Source organism: Brachyhypopomus gauderio, chromosome 13 (genome assembly GCF_052324685.1).
Source record: "Brachyhypopomus gauderio isolate BG-103 chromosome 13, BGAUD_0.2, whole genome shotgun sequence".
NCBI classification, from domain to species: domain Eukaryota; kingdom Metazoa; phylum Chordata; class Actinopteri; order Gymnotiformes; family Hypopomidae; genus Brachyhypopomus; species Brachyhypopomus gauderio.
The window spans coordinates 15671603-15693653 of record NC_135223.1 but is presented as its reverse complement, the minus strand read 5'-3'; the positions used below and the strand labels follow the sequence as shown (position 1 = coordinate 15693653).

The following is a 22051-nucleotide window of genomic DNA, read 5'->3' as shown; positions in this document are numbered from 1 at the left end:
AGGTCACTCCAGATTTTCTCTCCAGTCACACCGGAGCGCACTCGATTCCCCTGCTTTAATCAGTTGGTCTACGGTTGATTAGTTGCACTGGCCCCTTTGTAAGATAAAGCTCTGTCTCTGTGCTCAGCTATCCCATTGTGTGCCTCCCCAGGGAGCAGCAGACCAAACACGCTTTCTTTCTGAACTACGTCCAGCTGCAGTTTGCAAAGCTCGGGATCATCTTCCATTTACGTTCACATTTTATGGCAGTTAACACTCACGGGGGCTGCTAACAGACGTCCAGTGTCAGTGTTGAAACCTAGAATAAGGACACATTACAGTAGTGTCCCAGTGTTATAGTATAACTACAATTAAATAGCAGATACCAAGATCTATATAAGTGCAAATCTCTACAATGCCTGATTAGGTTAAATGAAGGTGCTTTTCGTGTGATGGCCACGCCCCCAGGAAGGTGTGTAATCAAACCTGCAGGAGAGAAGCACAGAGTAGGCCATTCCAGCCCTGGGTCTAGTCCATGCCGTGGTCTCGGACTGAACCCATGGTACATGCAGTACCGACAAGCCAACAGATGTGGTTCACTTCACTGGGTGGTCCGCAGGCCTCTGGTGAGGTCATGCAGGAGTACCTGTGGGAGGGCATTAGGCTGTGTTGACACTCTGTCACTGACACGCCAGGTCATTTTGGTGTTTCTCCAGAGAGTACTACATAACCATGGTGAAATGGGCCACCAGCACCAAGCTGGCGGTGAACTGGTTAAACCGAGCCCAGAACATCTCTATCCTTACTCTGTGTGAAGCCACAACAGGCGTCTGCACCAAGGTACACGCGACTGCACGACAAAGACACAGATATCCATGGGGGAAAGTGTGATGTTTTAGAAATTATATGATTTATGAATCATATATGTTGTGTGCAGATGAGATAAGCTCATTTAATTGAAGGCCCTGAAATAATAGTATTAAAAACAGGCTGGGTGATTAAATGTAGAAGCATTTTCACATTTGCATATATTTTCTATTCATGTCTAAGATATTGTCACTGGTTAAGAAATGTTTGCAATGCAGAGACAGAGCTGTTCTGTCAGAGGCCCAACATATATTTAGTAGAGAACAGAACAGATTTGTGGTTTGTGTGTGTGTGTGTGTGTGTGTGTGTGTGTGTGTGTGTGTGTGTGTGTGTGTGTGTGTGTGTGTGTGTGTGTGTGTGTGTGTGCATGACACTGTTCTCTGTGTATGTACACGTTTTTCAGAAACACGAGGACGAGAGTGAGGGCTGGTTGCACAGACAGGTAATTAAACCCCCGTACCTCTTCCAATCAGTTTGGGCCCTTACTGCCAAATTAAAAGCTTGGTCAGTAACAGTGCTGACCTGGCATCAGTGTTTTCCTTAATGTCATATATATATATATATACACAAATACACACACACACACACACACACACACACACACACACACACACACAAACACACACACATATAAAATAGTGCAGTTTGATTCAGTGGCAAAAGAACTATTGTTTCAATCAATAGCATTAATGGAATGGAGTTGCCCGGTATTCCACTGTGGCATTAGACGAGGCTGAATAAATATTTTTCCCTCCAGCTCTCTTAAGTGAAGAGAGCCAATGCAAATGTAATTTTGAGAAAGCGCAGTTCTTTCGGTCATGATGGATGCGGTGAAATTGCTGTATTGGGCTTTTTCCTCTGTTCATTTTTTGGCCGGAAGGCTTAAATCATGCGGCGTCCCCCAGCAGGACGAGTGAATGATTGAGTGATGTGTAGCAGGACGGACCTGCAGCAGGTCCTCGGCTCACAGGACACACGCTGCTTCAATTATGAACACTACCATACACGCCTTTAATACTGCATGTTGTAATGCTGGCGGAGACGCCTTGTGCTTCGTAGCTTGACCAAAAATGCAGTTCTGCAAAGATCACACAGCAATTGTGATTCCTGAATTAAATATTAAAGTTCTCAGAAAGATCTCAGACCCTCAAAATAAATAAAGAGAGACACGGTGTACCTGAGGAAGGCAGGCGGGGGCCTGGGCTACAGTGGTCTGTAATGAGCACTTGTGTGTAAAGTACGTTGAGCTGCTGTGGCGATTATAACAAACTCTGTTCTTTTGGAGAATGAAGCGCCGCTGTTCTCCAGGGACGGACTGAAGCTCTTCTTCACGCGGGCCATCCCACAGGGCGGCATGGGAAAGTTCTTCCACATCTCCATGGCCATTTCTCAGGTGAGGCCCACATCTATCCAGTGGTACAGGAGGTCTAATGCCGTGTTAGACGAGGTCAGTCCATCGTTAGAGCAGGTCTGATGCATTGTTAAACGAGGTCAGTCACAGCATGAGAGCAGGTCTGATACACTGTTAAACAAGGTCAGTCCAGCGTTAGAGCAGGTCTGATACAGTGTTAAACGAGGTCAGTCACAGCATGAGAACAGGTCTGATACACTCTTAAATAAGGTCTGTCCAGCGTTAGAGCAGGTCTGATACACTCTTAAACAAGGTCAGTCCAGCGTTAGAACAGGTCTGATACACTCTTAAACAAGGTCAGTCCAGCGTTAGAGCAGGTCTGATACACTCTTAAACAAGGTCAGTCCAGCGTTAGAGCAGGTCTGATACAGTGTTAAATGAGGTCAATCGCAGCATGAGAACAGGTCTGATACAATCTTAAACAAGGTCTGTCTAGCGTTAGAGCAGGTCTGATACACTCTTAAACAAGGTCAGTCCAGCGTTAGAGCAGGTCTGATACAGTATTAAACAAGGTCAGCCCAGTCTTAGAGCAGGTCTGATACATTCTTAAACAAGGTCAGTCCAGCGTTAGAGCAGGTCTGATACAGTATTAAACAAGGTCAGTCCAGCGTTAGAGCAGGTCTGATACAGTATTAAACAAGGTCAGTCCAGCGTTAGAACAGGTCTGATACACTCTTAAACAAGGTCAGTCCAGCGTTAGAGCAGATCTGATACAGTGTTAAATGAGGTCAATCGCAGCATGAGAGGTGGTCTGTTAGTGTTGGATGAGGTGAGATCAGTCACCCCATTAGAGGTATGTTACAGTGTTAGATGAGGTGAGTCACAGCATTAGAAGAGGGCTGTTGGTCTTACACCAAGGTGAGGTCAATCAAAGCATTAGAAGTGGTCTGTATTTCATCGTTAGAGGAGGTCTCTCGCAAAATAAAAGTCATCAGTGGAGGTCAGTGTTGCATTGCGGAAGTCTGTCCACAAACGTAGCCATACAAACGCCCTTATGCCTAAACTGCTGTGAGTGATACGAACCCAGTCAGAGGAAGCCAGGGGTAGGAGCAGAAATGAAGCCCTGAACCAGTGGTAAGAGCAGAGATGAAGTTCTGTGTGTGTGTGTGTGTGTGTGTGTGTGTGTGTGTGTGTGTGTGTGTGTGTGTGTGTGTGTGTGTGTGTGTGTGTGTGTGTGTGTGTGTGTGTGTGTGTACATGACACTGTTTTCTCCTCCCACAGCCCAACACCAGCTCAGACACCTTGCAGTCCATCACATCAGGTGACTGGGACGTCACTCAGGTTCTGGCCTACAACGAGAACAGGCAACTCATGTGCGTGAATTTACACACGGCCACACACACACCACTCTTCCTAGGTTCTGTGTGAGCTCTGCTCACACCCATGATTTATTCAAGAGATTTGCATAGGCTGCTGGATACACACAGGTACAGCAGGCCATAGCTTAACTGTGGAGTCCTTCTCCCAGCAAGCTTTGGGACTAGTACACACGACTGCACAGTCTGTGTCTTGGCCACAGATCACATGCTTCAGTTTACTGTGCTGGTTTATTAGCGTGATGTGATAGAATGATATTCTGTTCTCTATTACAGATATTTCCTAAGCACGGAGGACGATCCGAAAAGACGACACCTGTACAGGTGGGTTAATTCATGTGGTTTATGTGGTCATGCCATGTGGTCTATGTGGTCATGCCATGTGGTCTATGTGGTCATGCCATGTGGTCTATGTGGTCATACCATGTGGTCTATGTGGTCATACCATGTGGTCTATGTGGTCATACCAAATAAAGACCTGGTCACACTTCACTTGGCTTTGCTTCTACTGCAGGGTTTAATCAAAGTGATCAAGCAGCATTCAACTAAACCAATCTCTTAATTATTTCCTAAGTACCACAGTAGTCTTTCTTCAATCCTAACACTCTCCTTAATTTTACACCAAAAAATCTAACCACAAACGTCCTGTCCTGGACCGACCTGCTAGATGATCCAGATCCTTATTACTGTGGTGCTGTAGGATGCTGTGTCTCTGGCTTTGTTAATGTGACCGTTGAAGCGTCTGTTGCTTTGATGCCATATCTGTGGTTTTGTGAATGTGTCTGTTGCTTTGTTGTTATGTCTATGGCTTCGTGAATATGTCTGTGGTGTTTTGTGGTTGCTTTGTGGTTTTGTGAATACATCTGTGACTTCATCACTTTGTGGTTTTGTGAATACATCTGTGACTTCATCACTTTGTGGTTTTGTGAATGCGTCTGTGACTTCATCACTTTGTGGTTTTGTGAATGCATCTGTGACCTTGTTGCCATGTCAGTGGTTTTGTGAATGCGTCTGTGACTTTCTTGCTGCGTCTGTGGTTTTTTCAGCGCGGACACGGTTGGCCCATTCAACCGCCGCTGCCTCTCCTGTGATTTCGCTGACAGCTGTGGGTATGTGAGTGGCCACTTCAGCCATGACATGACCTACTTCCTGCTCAACTGTAAAGGTACCTGATGACTTCTCTCACGGTTGCCGTTACTGTCTGTCTGTTTGCCTGTCTGTCTCTCACTCCCTCCCTGCCTCTGTCCCTCTGTGTCCTGTCTTCCTTTCTCTGTTCTTTAGACAGGTTTCTGTCAGACTCCCACATGCTATCTTTATGGATTCAGATCTTTTCATTCATTTGTTGCCCTTGACCAGGGCCTTTGAGACCCAAAACACAAAGACACCACTCAGATGTTATTCACAGCGTGCAGCTCATTTTTTAATGGGGGCATTTGCTCTGAAATGGAATTTTCAATATGTCTGTGGAAGAGTTAAAGATCCTTGGGAATGTAGCAAGGACAAGCAAAGCCTGAGCTTTATGAGTTAGAGGGGAGGGGCCTAAATGCTGAGCAAAACCTGTACTTCATGAGAGAGAAGGGGGGGTCCTTAACACTGCCGAGAAGCAGACATCAAGGACAGATGACAGCACAGTGAATGTGCATATTGATAGTGGCTAAGATACTTTCCCTAAAGAGAGGGCGGGGTGGGTGGGGGAGGGGTGTCTGCCAGATCTATCAGGTGTCAGTGTTAACCATCCTCCTGTACCACTGGACAAAGTGTGGAGATCTTTTCATTATCTCTTGATAATCCTGAGACCCTCATCTGCTAGCTGCAAACTGTGATTCCACCTCCACTGCACATCTCTGATGGCAAAGACATGGCATAGGATCATATACAGGTTTAACCTGCTTTCAAAACTCAGTGCATACTGCATTAGATATTGTAATAAATTATATTTTCTCTCTCAGTTACATGTCTAAGGTAATAAATAATAAATACTACTTCACACTGTACAATAGTGTGACAGTGTTCTGTGCTCAGCGTTTTGTTGTCGGGCGGCACACCAGAGACGCCGTGTGACATCCAGAAACTTCAGCGACAGAAGGAGGCTTGCGCGCAGGGCCGGTCTAATCACAGATCTGCAGAGCTCCAGGCACCAGTAATAATGCACCGTTTATTGCTGTTGTGTTTCAGGCCCTGGTGTTCCATTTGTGGCAGTTTACCGTACGCAGGACAGGGAAAGTGAGTACACACACATTCAGCTCACACCCTCAGTCTGTGTGTGTGTGTGTGTGTGTGTGTGGGTGTGTGTGTGTGTGTGTGTGTGTGTGTGTGTGTGTGTGTGTGTGTGTGTGTGTGTGTGTGTGTGTGTGTGTGTGTGTGTGTGAGAGAGAGAGAGGGAGAGAATGTCCTGGCAAAATATTACTGTTACTGATCCACGGTGTTGTTCCTCACTGATAAACCCTCTGCCCCTAAGAGCAGAGCAATGATGGCAGCAGGACACACACATACACACACACACACACACACACACAGAATGACAGAGTGAGCACTCAAAAAAAGCCCACACATGAGACTGGCCCATGTGTAATGCATCAGTAGTGTAGGTTGATGAACTCATTACTGACCTGTGCTGTACACTGTCTAGGGCACAGACACAGATATACACGCTTACACACATACTCATGCACCCATACACACGCACACGCTCTTAACATCCACCTACTCACACTAGCTACATGCGGCTGAGTTTGTGCGGAGAGCCCTCTAGGCTGATTGGATTACTGAAGGGTCCTCTCTGTTCTCTGTAATAGATGACCTCTCCATGTAAGAGAGGAGCAGTTGTGTTTTTTAGCGTGTAAAATTGCAGATATTGCAGCAGGATCCATTGTTGCAGTGTGTATTGAATTACCGAAGCCATTGTGAGGTCCTTCACTTTGAAAGCGGCTCTTGCCAGCGATGTTTTGTTGGCAACTTCGGTGGAAAGTTTCTCTGCTTCAGGCAGCGTGAGAGGGCTCTCTGTCTGGAGTGGAGAGAGGAAGAGCATCGCGGGTGCAGCTCAGCGGCCTCTGCCTCCACCATCAATAAAAGCAGCTGCAGCAATGCTGCCCCTGCACGCCCACGCACGCCGACTACTGCCGCGTCCTCCGTGCACGTTCCCGTCGGTGCTGCGCGAGGTCGTGGAAGCGCAGTAGGCATTCTCGAATCCAGTCACGCCGCGCTAACCCCGTTTGGGCCGCGGGGGCCTCAGACGCCGCCTGGCTTTAATTGTAATTTGCAGGCGTGGGTCTTTGGCTTTGTGCAGGCGCTTTGGAACCGGAGCCCTTGGTGGTTAGCAAGCTAGCATCGGCGCCGTGCCCTTTTGACTCGCCGTCCCTATCGCCAGCCCCAGCTGCTCAGGACTCGCACTGTGCCTCCCGAGTCTGGCCTCTAGCATACTGTCTTCCTGGCAGCAGTGTGGGAAATTGCATATTGTCTGTGTGAGGAACACGTCAGAATACTACAGCATGTTTACAGACAGTTGAGGAATAAACAGTGTGTTGTGTCTGGCCTGGCTGCAGAGCTGTTCGACATCGAGCTGAACCTGAACCTCAGGACAACCATGGACTCCCTGCAGATGCCCATTACAGAATACAGGACGATAGACATCGAGGACTACAGTACGTGTGTCTCCCCTCCTCCTCCCACAGACTGAGTTGAACTCATCCTGTGTTGTTATCCCAGTGGAGTGATTTGGGCTCTGTGGTTTCTGTTCCCAGCGCTGACTATGCAGATCCTGAAACCTGCAAGCTTCACAGACACAGCGCATTACCCTCTCCTGCTGATAGTGTGAGTCCGCCATCCCCGCCACCGCACATCACACCGTTCACGTATGTCATACAGCCACACGTGTGAAGCAAGCGATTATTCTGGCCCTGTAGGGCGGCGGTAATGAGCAGCGGGTCCATCCTGTTCCATGTTTTCCCTGTTAAACATACACCTTATTTTTATTCATCGGATTTTGAGAGAAGCATAATTGTAGCCTAATGAATTTCACAACCATATCAAATGCAGAAGGTCTTTGGTTTCTGTGAACATGGGGAATAAAGGGAATCAGACTTCTACACTAGTCCTGCACTTTTCTCGTTTAAAAATTCAGAATCTGGTGTGGCTGATTAACGCAGGGCATGGGTTTGCTAATGCTGATATGTAGGTATTCATTAACGAAGTTTAAGGTTAGGGTTAGTCGTTTAATTAAAGAACTACTCTAATCAAAACATTAATCCCACTGACAATGATTGATCACAAGGTGAGATCATTTAAAAGTATGTAAATGAGAACTACTTTTAAAACATTTAAAATGACTGCCTCTCGGTCAAGGGCAGACCAGTCCATCACTTTTATTCATTATCACTGCATAGGCATCTGGATATATTGCCTGTATTGTATATACATCACAAAAATGCGAAATGTGCAAATGAGTGTCCTATCAATCGCGGATCTCTCCCTACTGTTGCATGACGAGCATGCTAACCAGCCACCCAGGAAGGCTTGCTGTGAAACACTTGTGGGTGCTCTGTCTGTAGGGACTCTGTCTGTAGGGACTCTGTCTGTAGGTGCTCTGTCTGTAGGGACTCTGTAGGGACTCTGCCTGTAGGGACTCTATCTGTAGGGACTCTGTCTGTAGGTGCTCTGTCTGTAGGGACTCTGTCTGTAGAGACTCTGTCTGTAGGTGCTCTGTCTGTAGGGACTCTGTCTGTAGGGACTCTGTCTGTAGGTGCTCTGTCTGTAGGTGCTCTGTCTGTAGGTGCTCTCTCTGTATGTCTCTCTCGGTAGGTCTCTCTGTGTAGGTAATGAATCCGTTCTGCTTCTCTGTGTTATCGCTTTGCCTTGTGTTGGCACTTTGCAAGTCACTCTGGCTAAGAGGATCTGATAGAAGTCTTGAGTGTAAACATTCAGCTGTTTTACCCATTCACAGGCACTCATATATATGCTGATAAAAATGTAGACATCGCCTGGAGGTTTTCACAAATATTTTGTCATATATTCCAGCTGAGATGTTTTAACAGCATAATCATATGATATAATCATATGATATTTTGTGTGTTTTTCTTCCCATGAGCAATACCTAGTGCCCTAATATCCTTAAGTGATCTGTGAACTGCCAGTGATCAGGAGTTCATTTCAAACGCAGTTGAGGGATGACGGCTGTCTACAAGGAGCACAATTCTTCCACAAATCGTTTCTAGAAAATCCAATTTTAGCCTAATTAAAAATGTATGGACTATAAGCTTCTCTGGATATCGTATAAATTATTTAGAGTAGTAAACTTGTACCCTTGCATATTCCTTCTCGTGCTGGATTAAAATGTGCTTTGGAAGATGCATTACTTTCCAGTATTAAAATTCTCTCTTCCCCCATCAGTGATGGAACTCCAGGAGGGCAGGTGGTCTCTGAGCAGTTCCAGGTGGATTGGGTCACCGTGCTGGTGAGCCGGTTCGATGTCATAGCCGTACGCTTCGATGGGCGTGGCAGCGGCTTCCAAGGCACTAACCTCCTCCACAAAGTTCAACGCAGGCTGGGCAAGTTTGAGGAAGAGGACCAACTCAAGGCCCTCAGGTACACTTCATCCACTGGGCCTCTAGTCTGTCAAAAATCCCTTATGTCAATTCCAAATGCAGCCTCAGTCTACCAAAATTAAGCTTTGAGCTATTTTTTGTTTATAACCTAATTTAACCAGGATAGTGAGGTTAGAGTCCCTTCTTTTATGATGGTGACTTGGTGGGAGATGGTGTTAAACGTCATTTGAAATAAGCTCCAGGGACGCACCCATTTAAAATGCTCAGGGTGACTGTCATCGTTGGATTAATGTAGGAGTTTTAGAGCTCTTACGCTTTTAAGAAGCACATTTAGCTGTCCCACCTACCTCAGTGCAGTGCCAGGCCACAAGCTGCAGTACCATGCCACAGCAGCAGGGGGCAATGTGGAGACTGGCACCCAGAGCCCAACCTTTTCCTGCCCCAGCAGTGGCAGCGCCTCGTCTTCAGCACAAGGGGTCATCATTCATGCCACACTGCCTTCAGTCCCTTTGGCCGCATCCAGTCAGACCCTGATAGGAATGTTCCCCATTCTAAATTCTATTGCTCACGTTAGAACTGCTGGGGTTGTTGGTGCAGTGTGTTTTGTAATAAAGTGTCCATCTCTGTGTTTTACAGCAATATTGCTAAGGAGCAATACATTGATAAAACCAGGATTGGGGCTTTTGGGCAGGTAAAAACTATATTTTTCCTTCAGTCACTGTAAGCTGTAAAGGTCACAGAAGTCCATAAATATGTGTGATAGAAGAACTATAATTACAGTGGACTTGATAAAACGGTGCCTCCAAGGTTTGTAACAGGTCTCCTTTGTTCCTCAAACCAGTCTCGTAAGCTCACATTCCTCTAACTCAGGTCCACGTGTTAACTAGGAAATCAGCTGAATGGGGGCCCTGTAGTGTTAAATAGTATACAATACTCACTTGTGTTATAGTTATTTTGGGAACCCCCGACCAGTGAAGTGTAGTAAACACACATTTCAGCAGCTGCAGTATGCCAGCTCTGTATATACTCTGTATATGAAATGCAGAGCATTTATCTAGTTCTGTGGTGTTTTATGTGTCTTAACCACTATATACTGAGTATATATTTCTTAGGGCCCTTTTGCATGTGGGAACAGGTGTAACAGCCTAATGTGGGTGACAGGTGACAGCTGTATCTTGACATGTCACCAGTGTTTTAGGGTTGTTGGGGCTACAGAAATCTTTCAGCGGGTTAGTGGGTCCCCCCCCCCCCCACCCCCCCCCCCCCCCCCCGTTCTGTCACTGAGGCACCGTGGAGGTGGGTCTCATCAGGGAGCTGGATCACAGCACCGCCTGCTGTGTTTCACAGGTCTATGGGGGATACATCACCAGCCTCCTCCTCAGTTCTGAAGAGTCCGTCCTGAGGTGCGGAGCCGTTCTCTCACCAATCACAGACTTCGAGCTCTATGGTAGGCTGCATGTGTGAGAGTGTGTGAGTGCATCAAAAACGAAATGTGTGTGTAAGAGAATGAGACGGCGTAGGGAATAAGGAAGTAATATAGTAATAGTAAGGCTGGGTGTAGAAGAGACAGAGACTATTGGACTGTTTGGTTTTGCCTCTTGATTATAAGCTGCCTGAACAGTGCAGACAGTGTGAGTGTGTGGATGTGTTAACAGTGTGTGGTTTTGTCCTGCTATCAGCTCACTGCTTGTCAAGGACAAACAGCACTTTGAGGAGATCTGAGCACTAAGTGAGAAGACTGAGAGATTCAAAACAGATACATGTGTGTGTGTGTGTGTGTGTGTTTGTGTGTGTGTGTGTGTGTGTCGAACTACATGCTCTGCACACACTATCACATCTCAGAGCAGTAATTGCAGGGTACCTGTTTTTCACCCTTTTCTATGTGTGACTGCCAAACGTCATGGCTGATGTATATATCTGATGAAATCCCTGGAGATGAGTTTCACCCCAGGGAGAAGAAACACCATTGTTATCTAATCATGTTCTGGTGTGCCTTTCAGCATCTGCGTTTTCAGAGCGATATCTGGGCCTTCCTAAACCAGACAGACGTGCATATGAGGTATACTATCCTTAACGCCTCTTCAAATATGGGCGCTATTCTGTTGTGGTGGATGATTACGATGCTTTTAGTGATAATACGTGGTGTTTTTTCTTTCTTTTCAATCCACCCACAGATGACCAACCTTGCATACCGGGCCTCTCAATTTGTTGATAAGAAATTTTTGATCATTCATCCGACTGCAGATGGTAAGTTCATGCTTCAGTGATTTAAAGTTTTTAAACTTTTGATATTGTGGACTGAAGTTATAATGCATTTTTTGACAGAGGAGGGTTTGGGCTCTGACTCAAGGCACCATGTGTTTTGCTGACAGTTGCTTCTGCTTTGTCCTTGAGTAAGGCACTTAACCTCCAGCTGCCCAGTGCACACCTCCCCCTGCTGGTGGCAGATGGAGTTGCTTTGGCCAGTAGTATCAGCTCAGGTTTAAAATGCTGTCTTTTTCTTTCACAGAAAAAGTCCATTTTCAGCACACAGCCAAATTCATCTCCAAGTTAATCAGTGAGAAGGCAAACTACACTCTACAGGTAATAGCTCCCCTGTGTTCGTGGTTGTTAAGCAGGCACATTGCCTTAGTAATTTAGAGATTCATACTGTGTGGTAAATTAACTACTGTAGCAGTGAGGATTTCTGTGCTTGCAGAAATAAGTGTTGTGTTCTTCTCTCCACACACATGAACACAGTAAACAAAAGAAAACACCACACATGCAATCACATGTAGACACAAGCTGATTCCGAGCTGCAGTGTCCCCGTGGCAACACGACTAGGTCCCATCAGCAGGATTAGTGTACTCACAAAGCCTGAACCTCGCTTAAGGAGATTATACAGGCTAGCACACCAGCTAATCCAATTAGAGCGCAACACTAGGAGAATCCCTGTTTGCTCTCTGCTCCCTAATAGGCCTCTGTTTTAATTGATGGATGTTGGATCACTCTGGAATTAATTAGGGTCAAACATTCTGCGGGACGTTTATGAGTTTCTTTACGGTGCAAGACCGCTTCCCTCAGCTAACTGCATGCTAATGAGGAAGACGGCCATTCTCCACAAGACGGGAGCACACAGGCTGTGCTGAGGCGTGACAGTCTATGAACCTTTGTGGTTTGACAATCCATTAACTCCCGTCGTATCAAATTCAGCCTTGTGAATTTGTAACATTTCTACTGTTCTATACTTTCAAAATCAGTTTATTCAATAAAGCTAATGTTTCCAATAATAAGTGCTAATAAGTACCAGTTAGTGCTATGCTAATAAAAATGCTAAATGATCCCCATTACCTCGCATTTACAGTTAATGCATATAGGTATTTTGTGGTGAAATATTACTCTAATCAGAGGAGGTTTGAGGCCCGTGTACTCAAGTGCAATCAGACAGCCTTTAATTGTGTTTTCGTCCTCTGACAGATCTATCCAGATGAGGGTCACTTCATCCACACAGAGATAATGAGGCAGCACCTCTACCAGTCGCTAGTCAACTTTTTCGAAGAGTGCTTCAGGCTACCGGACAAAATATTTGAGGAAGCTCTGGAGGAAGAGAGCGAAGATGAAGGTTAGCCCCTTCCACCCCCTTGGCACCCAAGCACAAAGCCAGCTCCTTTAACCACACTATATGCAACCCATTCGTTTTGGCCCTCTGAGTTCCTTTTCTCCACCACCCGCCTCTCCACCCCCAAGTTTGTCCTCCAAGGTCACTGCCCTTGTTCGGCCCACTGTACACAAGACCGCCCCCTTGTGGATGCTGGCCACTTGTCCTCTGCTGCAGCTCTCACTCTCCCATTCTGCCTGCGCAGACTTACAGCCCGTTGCAGCTCTGCAGACTGCAGACGTCTTGAGCACGGTGCGCCGCCCTGCTGGTGCTCCACCGCCGTCTCTGTGACCAGCGGGGCAGGAGGGCGGGAGAGTCAAGTGGAGGAGGAGGCGGTTTCCGGATTGTCACTTTGATAGACGAATCGCTCTGATGTTAACGGACTACAGGAGGTGTCAACCAATCCGTGCCCCCCACACCCATACCCACGTCTCTGTCCCCCCATGACATAACCTTGGGACTCAAAGGAGGGTTTTATAGCACAAAGTCTGCAAATGAAGCATAGAGCCTTTAGTGATGGGTCTGGTACAGGAGTTGGCTAGCTGTTCAGCATGATGGAAGAAGTTTGAAGGGGGAATGCGATTGTACTTTATAAAGCTCTCACGTCTGATTGTGCTCGTGTCTGTCGTTCCAATGTAAAGTAGCAAACAAAAACCATTTATTTGGGAATCGATAAACTCGTTTTACAGCGTTCAAATTTTGTCCAGATCTTGGAAAACTTGTAGCCTCAAGTATGTATTTAAATGGTGTTAAATCATATCTAAATTTTTCTTTCTCTTTTTTGATAAAGGGGCAGCAGACAAAAAAAACAAACAAACAAAAAAAAAACAAACAAAAATGGCATTATATTTATTTAATTAATCACTCGTGTGGACCATGAAGTTTTGTAAGACTGTTGATCTTGTATCATAGTTCCGCGTTTATTTGGTGTGGTAGTGCTGAACCAAGCACATGCCCTAGTTTCAGTCACTGTGCCTTAAGAGAGGAGAGAGCGGTCCTTCACCAGGAACCTCCTCAATACACCACGAGCCACTAAAGGCTCATTTTTAATCCACAAAATCACATACAGGACATCTGTGCACTGGAACTTTTGATCTCATGAAATGTTATCATCAGATACACTTGGACATTCCATAAAATATCATTATTTGATAAATCACACTGGATATTTAAGGGATTCTTTATTTTGTGCATGGGTGAATCAGTGTTATTTTTCAACCAGTTTGAGGCCAGACAATTCAGTTTCATGCCAAAAATTTCATTTTGCCCACTTACAGGGCTTTGAGTTTTAAAGCATGAAATTTAAGATTTCATCTGTACCTCAGTATTACACCAAGTCACGCTCAACCGTGAGCGTGAAGAGCCACTTTATATAACTTTTGTTGATAACATGCCCAAACCAACCTGTACATAAGCTAAGTGATTACCGAGAGAGTGTTAATGGACTACAGTAGTGTGCAATGGGTCCTTTTTTTATTACTATCTGCAGTTATCATAAATGTTTCCTGATGACAGTTTGATGACATCCAGCAGGAACTTATAACGTTATCAAATTAACACTATGGGAAACAAAAGCATTTTAATCTTTTGCACAACACTGTACATGAAAAAATATACATGTTGTAAAAATGTATGCATTTATGGGTAGTTCTCAAGTTGGTTTTCCTGCTTCATTTGAATGTAATGTTCATGGTCAATCTCAGTGCGTTCATTGTGCATGTTGGGGAATCATTTTGCAACATCAAGCCATTTTTAATGCTAAAATATCCATGTCATATTTTTTGACAGCTTGAATGTTCTTTACAGATCTGTATTTCTTTTACAGTAGTTTTGTGAGTGAGAACCCAGTCCCGTCAGCTCGATGTTTAAATGTTATTCAGATGTCATTTTAGTCTCTTAATATCTGAGTGTTACCTGTACATATGACTTTTTGAAAGGTCTGCTCTTGTTTCTCCTGGTTCTGTGTGCGGGATGAACTGGGAGACTCTGCGATTGGTGGTGTTACTGGTTATTCCAATGGACTTTCATGTTGTTCGGTGGCAGATGAGGGACCAATAACATGAGGGGATTCCACTTCACAAGAAAACAAGAGGACCATCACTTTGTTGACCAAATCTTTGGAGGAGGCACACTGGGGAATGTGGCATGAAGGCATCAGCCAAAATAAACGTTATTTTAACATCATGTGTTTTGTTACATTTACTTTTGACCCAGATTTAACACACTGCATGCTGGGAAATCAAATTAATGTATGTTGCCATGTGTCCGTAGAGGAGGCAAGGTCACAAAAATACATTTTCAAAATTCTACCAAAATTCACAGCTACATTATATGAATGTCCCCAGCGACTTCTCCTGCAGGACAGTCTTAATTAAAAAATTATCTTGATAGTAATTTAATTAAATTCCTTTTCAGGCATTCTGCTGCCTAGAAGATATTCTGCAATCCTATTTTCAATCAAATTATCCTACAGTACAAGTATTGTGACTGAAAGTGAAATTAATGGAACAGATTAGGGGACCACATACATTAGCTCAACGCTGTTTGAGCTATTGCACAAACCTGCTTTGAGGAGTAAGCCAAAGTAACCTGAGTTACCTCAGTGCACCCATCAGAGCCCAGAGGCCTAACAGCTATGAACTAGAATAGTCATTAGAGCAATCACACAGGAACTCTATATAAAAGATTGCAGAATAGCTTCTGGATATCACACAAAAAGGATTTTACAATTTTAAGTAGCTCTTATCACTGTGTTGATCATGGTAGCTGGTTTATACGTTCCTCATCCTAAAATAGTCTGTAAATTATTCATAAGTAGCCTGCAACTATTGGGCATCATTGGAGATTTTTGCACCTCTACACTCAAATCAGGTCTAGCAAAGCACAGCTCAGTATTTTACCTTAACTTGCCTGATTCAACATACAATGGCATTGAATCACACACGTCAAAGAGGGAACATACTAAATGGTATAGTCATTTGGCTACATGGCTGGATTTGGCTAATATGCTGAACCACAAAAAAACCCTTATTGCTGGTAGACATCACCATCTAGTGTTCTAGTTTGGGATTACATTTTGTCATTGTACAACATTTCTGCTGTGAATTCACATACTACAAGACTTTCAGAAATGAGTCTTGTATCATAGATTCTACTTGATCTGTAAGCACACCAAAATCAGCCTCACACACTGTGTGTCGCTCTCTCCCGCTCTCTCTCAGGTACTTAAACAGAGCGTCGTGCCTTTGTGCTTCTCCAATAGCACTGAGTGCATTTAGCTGCTCTAGGGGGTCATGGGGAATATACGGATAGCGCAGAGCTTTAAGCACCGCTGGGGCAAACTTGGCATGGTGTGCAGTAGAGCAGAGGACAAGAGGACACGACCTGTCATGCAGACGGTCCGCCACCACTTTGGCCAAAGCGGTGTGAGGGTCCATTATGTAACCTGTTTCAGAGTACACGTCCTGAATAGCAGCCAGACAGTTTTCCTCTGAGCACCAGCCGGCCTGGATTTCTTGCTGTATCCTCTGTAGTAAATACTCGGACACAGCAAACACTTGCTCGTCCTCAAACCTCACAAACAAGTCTCTCACGAGATTACTGTTCCCACAAGAGACATGATAGATGAACCTCTCGAGATTTGAGGATTTAAGAATGTCAACAGCAGGGGAACTTGACAGACTCAGCTTCCTGCCACGGAGATCGTACTGTCCGGTAGAGATAAAGTCAGAAACGACGCAGTTATGATTGAATGCACAAATAACACGGTTTATGGGAACGCCCATCTGTTTCGCATAAACCGCAGACATGGCATTGCCGAAGTTCCCAGTTGGGATGCACACATCGACGGGGTCTCCAAATGTGAGCACCCCATTTCTAAGCAGGTCTAGGTACGCTGAGGCGTGGTAGACCACCTGTGGGAGAAGCCGCGCCCAGTTGATGGAGTTAGCAGTGCTGAGCACGGTGGTGTACTCCACAGCCAGGTGGCCGGTGAAGCTTGGGTCAGCCAACATTCTCTTAACGCTCTTCTGGCAGAAGTCAAAGTCAGCTAGGACGCCCAGGGCTCTGGCATTGCCTTTAAACCCGGTCATCTGCAGTTTCTGAGCGAGGCTCAAGCCACGCTCTGGGAAAAACACCAGCACGCCGACCCGCTGCCTGTCAGCTGCCCCGAGGCTATCAAAGCCGCTAAGAACAGCGCTGCCCGTGTCTCCAGACGTGGCCACCAGGAGCAGATAGTTGCACATCCGTGGGAGGCAGTGAGCAAAGAGGTGAGGCATTAACTGCAGGGCGAGGTCTTTGAACGAGGCTGTGGGGCCATGGAAGAGCTCCAACACGTACTGATTCCCAATCAGATGCTTAACAGGTGCTACAGATTCCTTGGCAAAGTTCCTCCCGTAGGCCTGATTAACCATCGAGCGAAGTTCTAACAGAGAGATATCCAGAGGATGGATGCATTTTTCAAGTATGGCTAAAGCTCGTTCGGGGTAAGACATGCTGGCTAGTCTCAGCCATTGTGAAGGCTCCAGTTTTGCGAATGCTTTAGTAGGCACATAAAGACCCCCATCTGGAGCGAGTCCTTCCACGACGACGTCACTGAAGAACTTTGGGTCGTTGGTAGACCCATTTTTCCTGAGAACATGGCTGCGGGTGGAGGTGTAAGTGTCTGACTCCGAGTCCTGATATCTAGCCAGAACCTGCAGGGCTTTCTCTGCTACTTGCTCTACACTGTCTCCTCTCCCACAAAGTACTCTTGTGTCTGCCCACGTCTCATAAAATTGCTTTCTGTACTGCAGTATGTCTCTCATAGACATGCCATCACCCTGACCCACAATCCTATTCACTTTAATTCTGGATAACCTCTCTATGATGTCATCTCCATCCACATCCAGATACAGAGCAAGTCCAGAGCGTTTGAGGTGTCGCATGGCGTCAGTGTGAAGAGGATTGGAGCCCGTCAGTGAAATCACACAGCCAGAGGCAGACAGGTTGCACACAGCCTTGCCCTCTTCTTCAAGGAAAAGCTCCCCTCCGACTTCAGCCAGTTTATCTGCCACAGGCATCCCCCACACCCTCTCCAGAACATCATCGTCTATATCAATGACAGGCATCCCAAGCTTGTCAGACAGAATCCGACCCACAGACGTCTTCCCTGACCCTGGAGGACCCATGAGAAGAATGTTTCTCTCTTCTGACTGAAAACTCTTACTAGACATCTGTGCTTTGATGACATATGAAAGAGAGCCATCAGGTGGGAGAAAGTGATTGTAACACAGTCTCTCAATTTTTGCTACCAAATGGCAGAAGACTCTGCTGGTCATCTTGAAATAGAAATTTCAGAAAAGTATCTGGGGGAAAAAATATTTCACTTTAAGTCAAGTAGTTACATTAGAATTGACATTTGTCCATTTGGTCTCAAAACATGGTTTAACGACAACATAAATACCAAGTAACCTAATAAATGCATATGCAAATGATTTTTTACATTTAGCATAAACTTAAATATATGTACATGCTTAAAACCTCCAGGTTTATTTATAAAATGTGCATACCAATACGTTATGAAAGGCATGAATGGTGCATTGAGATTTAATTATGCATGAAACCTTTCCTAATTACTCTGCAGAAGATAAAGAAAAAATATTGAGGCAGAACTATTTAATCCAATCAAAGGTTATGATCTTATTTCTAAGTATTTTTTTAATTAATAATTTGTATATTGAAGGAGTCAGTTGTAAACCTAAGAAATGTAATAGACGATTTCAAATAAAGCTGATTTTCAAATAAAGGCATTTATGAATAAAATAATACATTAGTCGGAAGCGGGATTTTACATGCAAGAGTTCAAATGATAAAGCGAACTTGCACATACAGTCTGTGACTGGAACTTTGTAGCCAAGTGAACTAGATAGCTACCCTAGCTAGTGAACACCTGTGGTGTATGTCATAGCTAGCTACAAAACGCACTTCTCGCATGCTTACCACTAAACTGAAGTAAACGTCTTGAAATGTTTGTGGTTTTGCTAGATGCTTAATATCATCGCGTTCACCTATAAAAACAGGGTCGCCTGTATGGAACTATTTTAGCTAGTTTCACTTTCAACTGCACCTAGACCTGCACTGCGCTAATGTGCCGCAGTATTGACGCCTTTGAGTACATTTGACGTCGGACGGCGGCTGCGAGTGAACATTTCGTGGTTTCAATGAAGAACACGAAGTAGATTTTATTATTTTTTCTTACTGCCTTCAAAAATGTCAAAGTCGGCAAATATATATGCGACTTCTGTCTTTGCGCAAAATAAATGTCTTATTCTTGTCCGAGTTTGAAACACAGCTCAAGTGTAAGCTGATCTTGTTTTTCATTTATAAGCAGTGTAACTGAATGACTGTTACCCCGCGACAGCTGTCATGGTAACGTGTGAAAACAGCACGTTTCTTCGTCAGTCTAACGTGTGAGGTTGATGTCATAGCGAAATATATTTTATATGTCTGTTGTTTTTGTTTTGTTTTTGAGTTATTAGCGAAACAATATGTCGAACACAATCTACCCGCCAGAGAGCATATACAATCTTATTCCAGGAGAAGAGGAGAAAATTGTGAAACCGCCAAGGTGGGTGTTATAGTCTCAATTACAAATACAGATGTATTATCAATATTCATCTTAGCTAGCTTTGTGTTATCATTCCCACATAAGATAGACAGTGATGCTTGTAGTAGAAAGATGTTACAAAACACTATAAAATCACAAATTTATTTCAAACCCCAACTGTATTCAAATGGAAACGTACACCTTTCAATCTGTTTGTATTAATTTTTTCTTTTAAAATGTATATGCTCTGTTCATTGCAACAGTGCATTCTCTAGTCCTGATTAGTAAACTGCTCAACACCTATGGGGGTTAATGTTTCCTTTCAGGTATATGTCAAAGTTTAGAGATCAAGTAAAGCAAGAGAAAAACTTGAGCAAAGCCTCCAACAAGACTATGGGACCAGCAAAAGTAGACATGCCTTCTCCAGATAAATACTTGCTAAAGCATTCCAAGGAAAAGAAACTTCCAGAGAGTAAGTAACAATGTAAACAAAGTAGTCTTAGACTTAGTAGTAGTTTTGTTTTTAGGTTTATTAACAACTAGCAAAGAAAAACCATGTGAAGGAAACTACTAATATCACTATTATTATTACTACTGTTATAATTAGTTTTACCACTACAACTAATAGTAGTAATACTAATAATAACAATAATAGCATACATTCATCATAGATTGTGCACTACAGTGAAAAACTAGAAGTAAACAATAAGACAAACTATTAAAAAGATTCATAGTAAGCATGAATTCAGAACATATCTAAAAGAAATGTTAGTTCATTGACAAGCATCAGATGAATGGCATGATGGGATATATTACACAAATAAAACTTTTGGGCTTTTGGCCTTTGCTTTGAAATCATTGCAAACCTGTTTTCCAATAAGTTAGAGCTTCATTCGGTTTGTTGCCATTTCAGAGAAGGCCTTCTCATATGGACACTGCAATCAGCCTCGGAAGCCACATGTCCCTGCTAAAACAGAAGCCCCGCTCATGGGCATTCACACCAAGAAGAACTTTGTGAAGTCCAACGCAATCGGGAACATCATGGCAGTGCCGCCTCTGCCACGGCCTGCATATGTACACACTGTCCACGGAGACAAAGAGCTGCTGGACAACTCGGGCCTGGTCCCAAAGTACATCAGAAAAAAGGTGAGGGTGAAAGTATCAACACCAATAGGTCTGATTATTGTTTTAATTGGTTTTACAGGTTGTGTACGTGTGAATACATTTGTGTACATGCATGTGTTTGTATGCAGAGTTCTTTTTGAATAAGCTTAAGGCTGATGTAGTTGTAGCCATTGAATTATTTATCTACAGTAATGCAGATGTTATGGCAATAGTGCACATTCAGGACTGTGTGTGTTCATGTCTCCATGTGTTATTTTGGAAAGGTGCTCTATGCGAGTGGGTGCTCACATGTGTGTGTTTGAATGTGCCCTTCTAGGACTATGGTCAAACCCCAGAGTACATAGAGCAGCGTCGGGAGGAGGTGAGGAGAGCTCAAGAGCAGTACGACAGCTATGTGAAGGAGCGCATTACAGAGGCGGCTATGAAACAGCTCTCCGACGAGGAACATCAGAACATCCTGCAGGTGAGAAACCCAACCCCAGCCAATACACCCCACTGAGTCACCGTTGTAAACGAGTCGTCATTCTAAACCTGCACATGGTTGTTCCCATGAGGTCATGCGCAGTATAAACTAAATGTTGTTACGTCAGACATCACTGATAATTGTTATATAACATTAAACCAGAATGATTTATTTTTTAAAAAATCCTTTTCTAATCCTGCCACTAGGGACTTAAGAAGAACTGGGGCGAACTACACCACCAGTACCAGGGGCTTTCCGTCGTCACGGATACAATCCGGAAGAAGCACAGGAAGGAGCAGTTGGAGCTGGAGCTGAAGCAGCTAGAGAAAGACATTGACCTGATTGAGCGATACAAGACAATCTACATCACCAACAACTGACCACACTCCATACACTACAACCGCACTACAACCACACTACAACTGCACTACAACCACACTACATACACTACAACTGCACTACAACCACACTACATACACTACAACCGCACTACAACCACACTACAACTGCACTACAACCACACTACATACACTACAACCGCACTAGCGACGGGAGAGTGTTAACATCAAATACCCACAGTACCTGCCTCAACCCAGTCTGTGCTTTAGAAATAAACTGCAATGTAGAAAAAAGCAATAAAGAAACTGTAGGACATTTATTGCCCTTATATATGTATTTAATTATTGGTAAGAATGTTTTCTGTTTTTTCCCTTGATAATCTTTTTGTTGTTGTTGCTTTAGCAACAACCCCTCTCCCCCTTGAATCTACAAGTAAGATATTCAGAGCAGACCAAGCAATAAAACTGAGAACAAAGGAGTAGTATGTGCTTAATAAAATGACTGGGTGTGTGCTGCTCATCGGATGCCTATTCTCTACTGTTATACCTAATGACTTCAGCCTGACTTGCGGTACGTGTTAGTCCAGTGACACCGTCAATAAGGCTAAACTTGTGTTGCGGAATAAAGCACTAATCAATTACTTATCAATTTTATTATTCATGTATGCATGAACCACATGTCGTTTGGTTAAACATTTTAAGAAGTTTTTAATCTGCAGTATTGTATTTCCGTCTAATATCTTGCCTTGGTCGCAAAATAATGTTCAAAAAATAGAGTTGTGTAGTGC

At 44.3% G+C, this 22051-nt stretch overlaps 3 protein-coding genes across 7 annotated transcripts in view; 2 read left to right on the top strand and 1 right to left on the bottom strand.

The window, feature by feature from the left end:
* dpp6a (dipeptidyl-peptidase 6a) overlaps positions 1-14935 on the top strand; it is a 196014-nt gene extending 181079 nt beyond the window's left edge. For 4 of the 5 annotated variants that reach the window (XM_076971239.1, XM_076971242.1, XM_076971241.1 and 1 more), the window contains 17 exons: positions 696-819; positions 1250-1288; positions 2132-2239; positions 3479-3570; positions 3850-3897; positions 4620-4738; positions 5749-5796; positions 7116-7214; positions 7314-7383; positions 8959-9153; positions 9750-9804; positions 10461-10560; positions 11114-11172; positions 11288-11360; positions 11623-11696; positions 12571-12715; positions 12957-14935. In XM_076971239.1, coding sequence (XP_076827354.1) covers positions 696-819; positions 1250-1288; positions 2132-2239; positions 3479-3570; positions 3850-3897; positions 4620-4738; positions 5749-5796; positions 7116-7214; positions 7314-7383; positions 8959-9153; positions 9750-9804; positions 10461-10560; positions 11114-11172; positions 11288-11360; positions 11623-11696; positions 12571-12715; positions 12957-13042 — 1534 coding nt within the window. In that variant the 3' untranslated portion in view covers positions 13043-14935. Of the gene's footprint in view, positions 1-695; positions 820-1249; positions 1289-2131; positions 2240-3478; positions 3571-3849; positions 3898-4619; positions 4739-5748; positions 5797-7115; positions 7215-7313; positions 7384-8958; positions 9154-9749; positions 9805-10460; positions 10561-11113; positions 11173-11287; positions 11361-11622; positions 11697-12570 lie in introns of all 5 variants that reach the window. The other variant, XM_076971243.1, reaches the window with a different exon arrangement.
* thnsl1 (threonine synthase like 1) lies at positions 14694-18883 on the bottom strand. Its single transcript, XM_076971244.1, has 2 exons — positions 18731-18883; positions 14694-18096 (listed from the first exon to the last, which is right to left on the bottom strand). The coding sequence occupies exon 2, from the start codon at positions 18067-18069 to the stop codon at positions 15865-15867; it is 2205 nt and encodes a 734-aa protein (XP_076827359.1). The 5' UTR covers positions 18070-18096; positions 18731-18883; the 3' UTR covers positions 14694-15864.
* Positions 18884-18964: 81 nt separating this feature from the next.
* Positions 18965-21885, top strand: enkur (enkurin, TRPC channel interacting protein). The gene is made up of 5 exons (XM_076971245.1): positions 18965-19358; positions 19664-19809; positions 20251-20483; positions 20779-20925; positions 21132-21885. Exons 1-5 carry the CDS (start codon positions 19279-19281, stop codon positions 21303-21305), a joined length of 780 nt encoding a protein of 259 aa, XP_076827360.1. The 5' UTR covers positions 18965-19278; the 3' UTR covers positions 21306-21885.
* The last annotated feature ends 166 nt before the right edge of the window (positions 21886-22051 follow it).

Bases quoted from the DNA above. Each gene is read 5' to 3' on its own strand.
- enkur (XM_076971245.1), top strand. From the start codon at position 19,279: ATGTCGAACACAATCTACCCGCCAGAGAGCATATACAATCTTATTCCA. The intron at 19,359-19,663 runs GTGGGTGTTATA...GTTTCCTTTCAG, and splicing joins AAAATTGTGAAACCGCCAAG to GTATATGTCAAAGTTTAGAG. The intron at 20,484-20,778 runs GTGAGGGTGAAA...GTGCCCTTCTAG, and splicing joins CAAAGTACATCAGAAAAAAG to GACTATGGTCAAACCCCAGA.
- thnsl1 (XM_076971244.1), bottom strand. From the start codon at position 18,069: ATGACCAGCAGAGTCTTCTGCCATTTGGTAGCAAAAATTGAGAGACTG.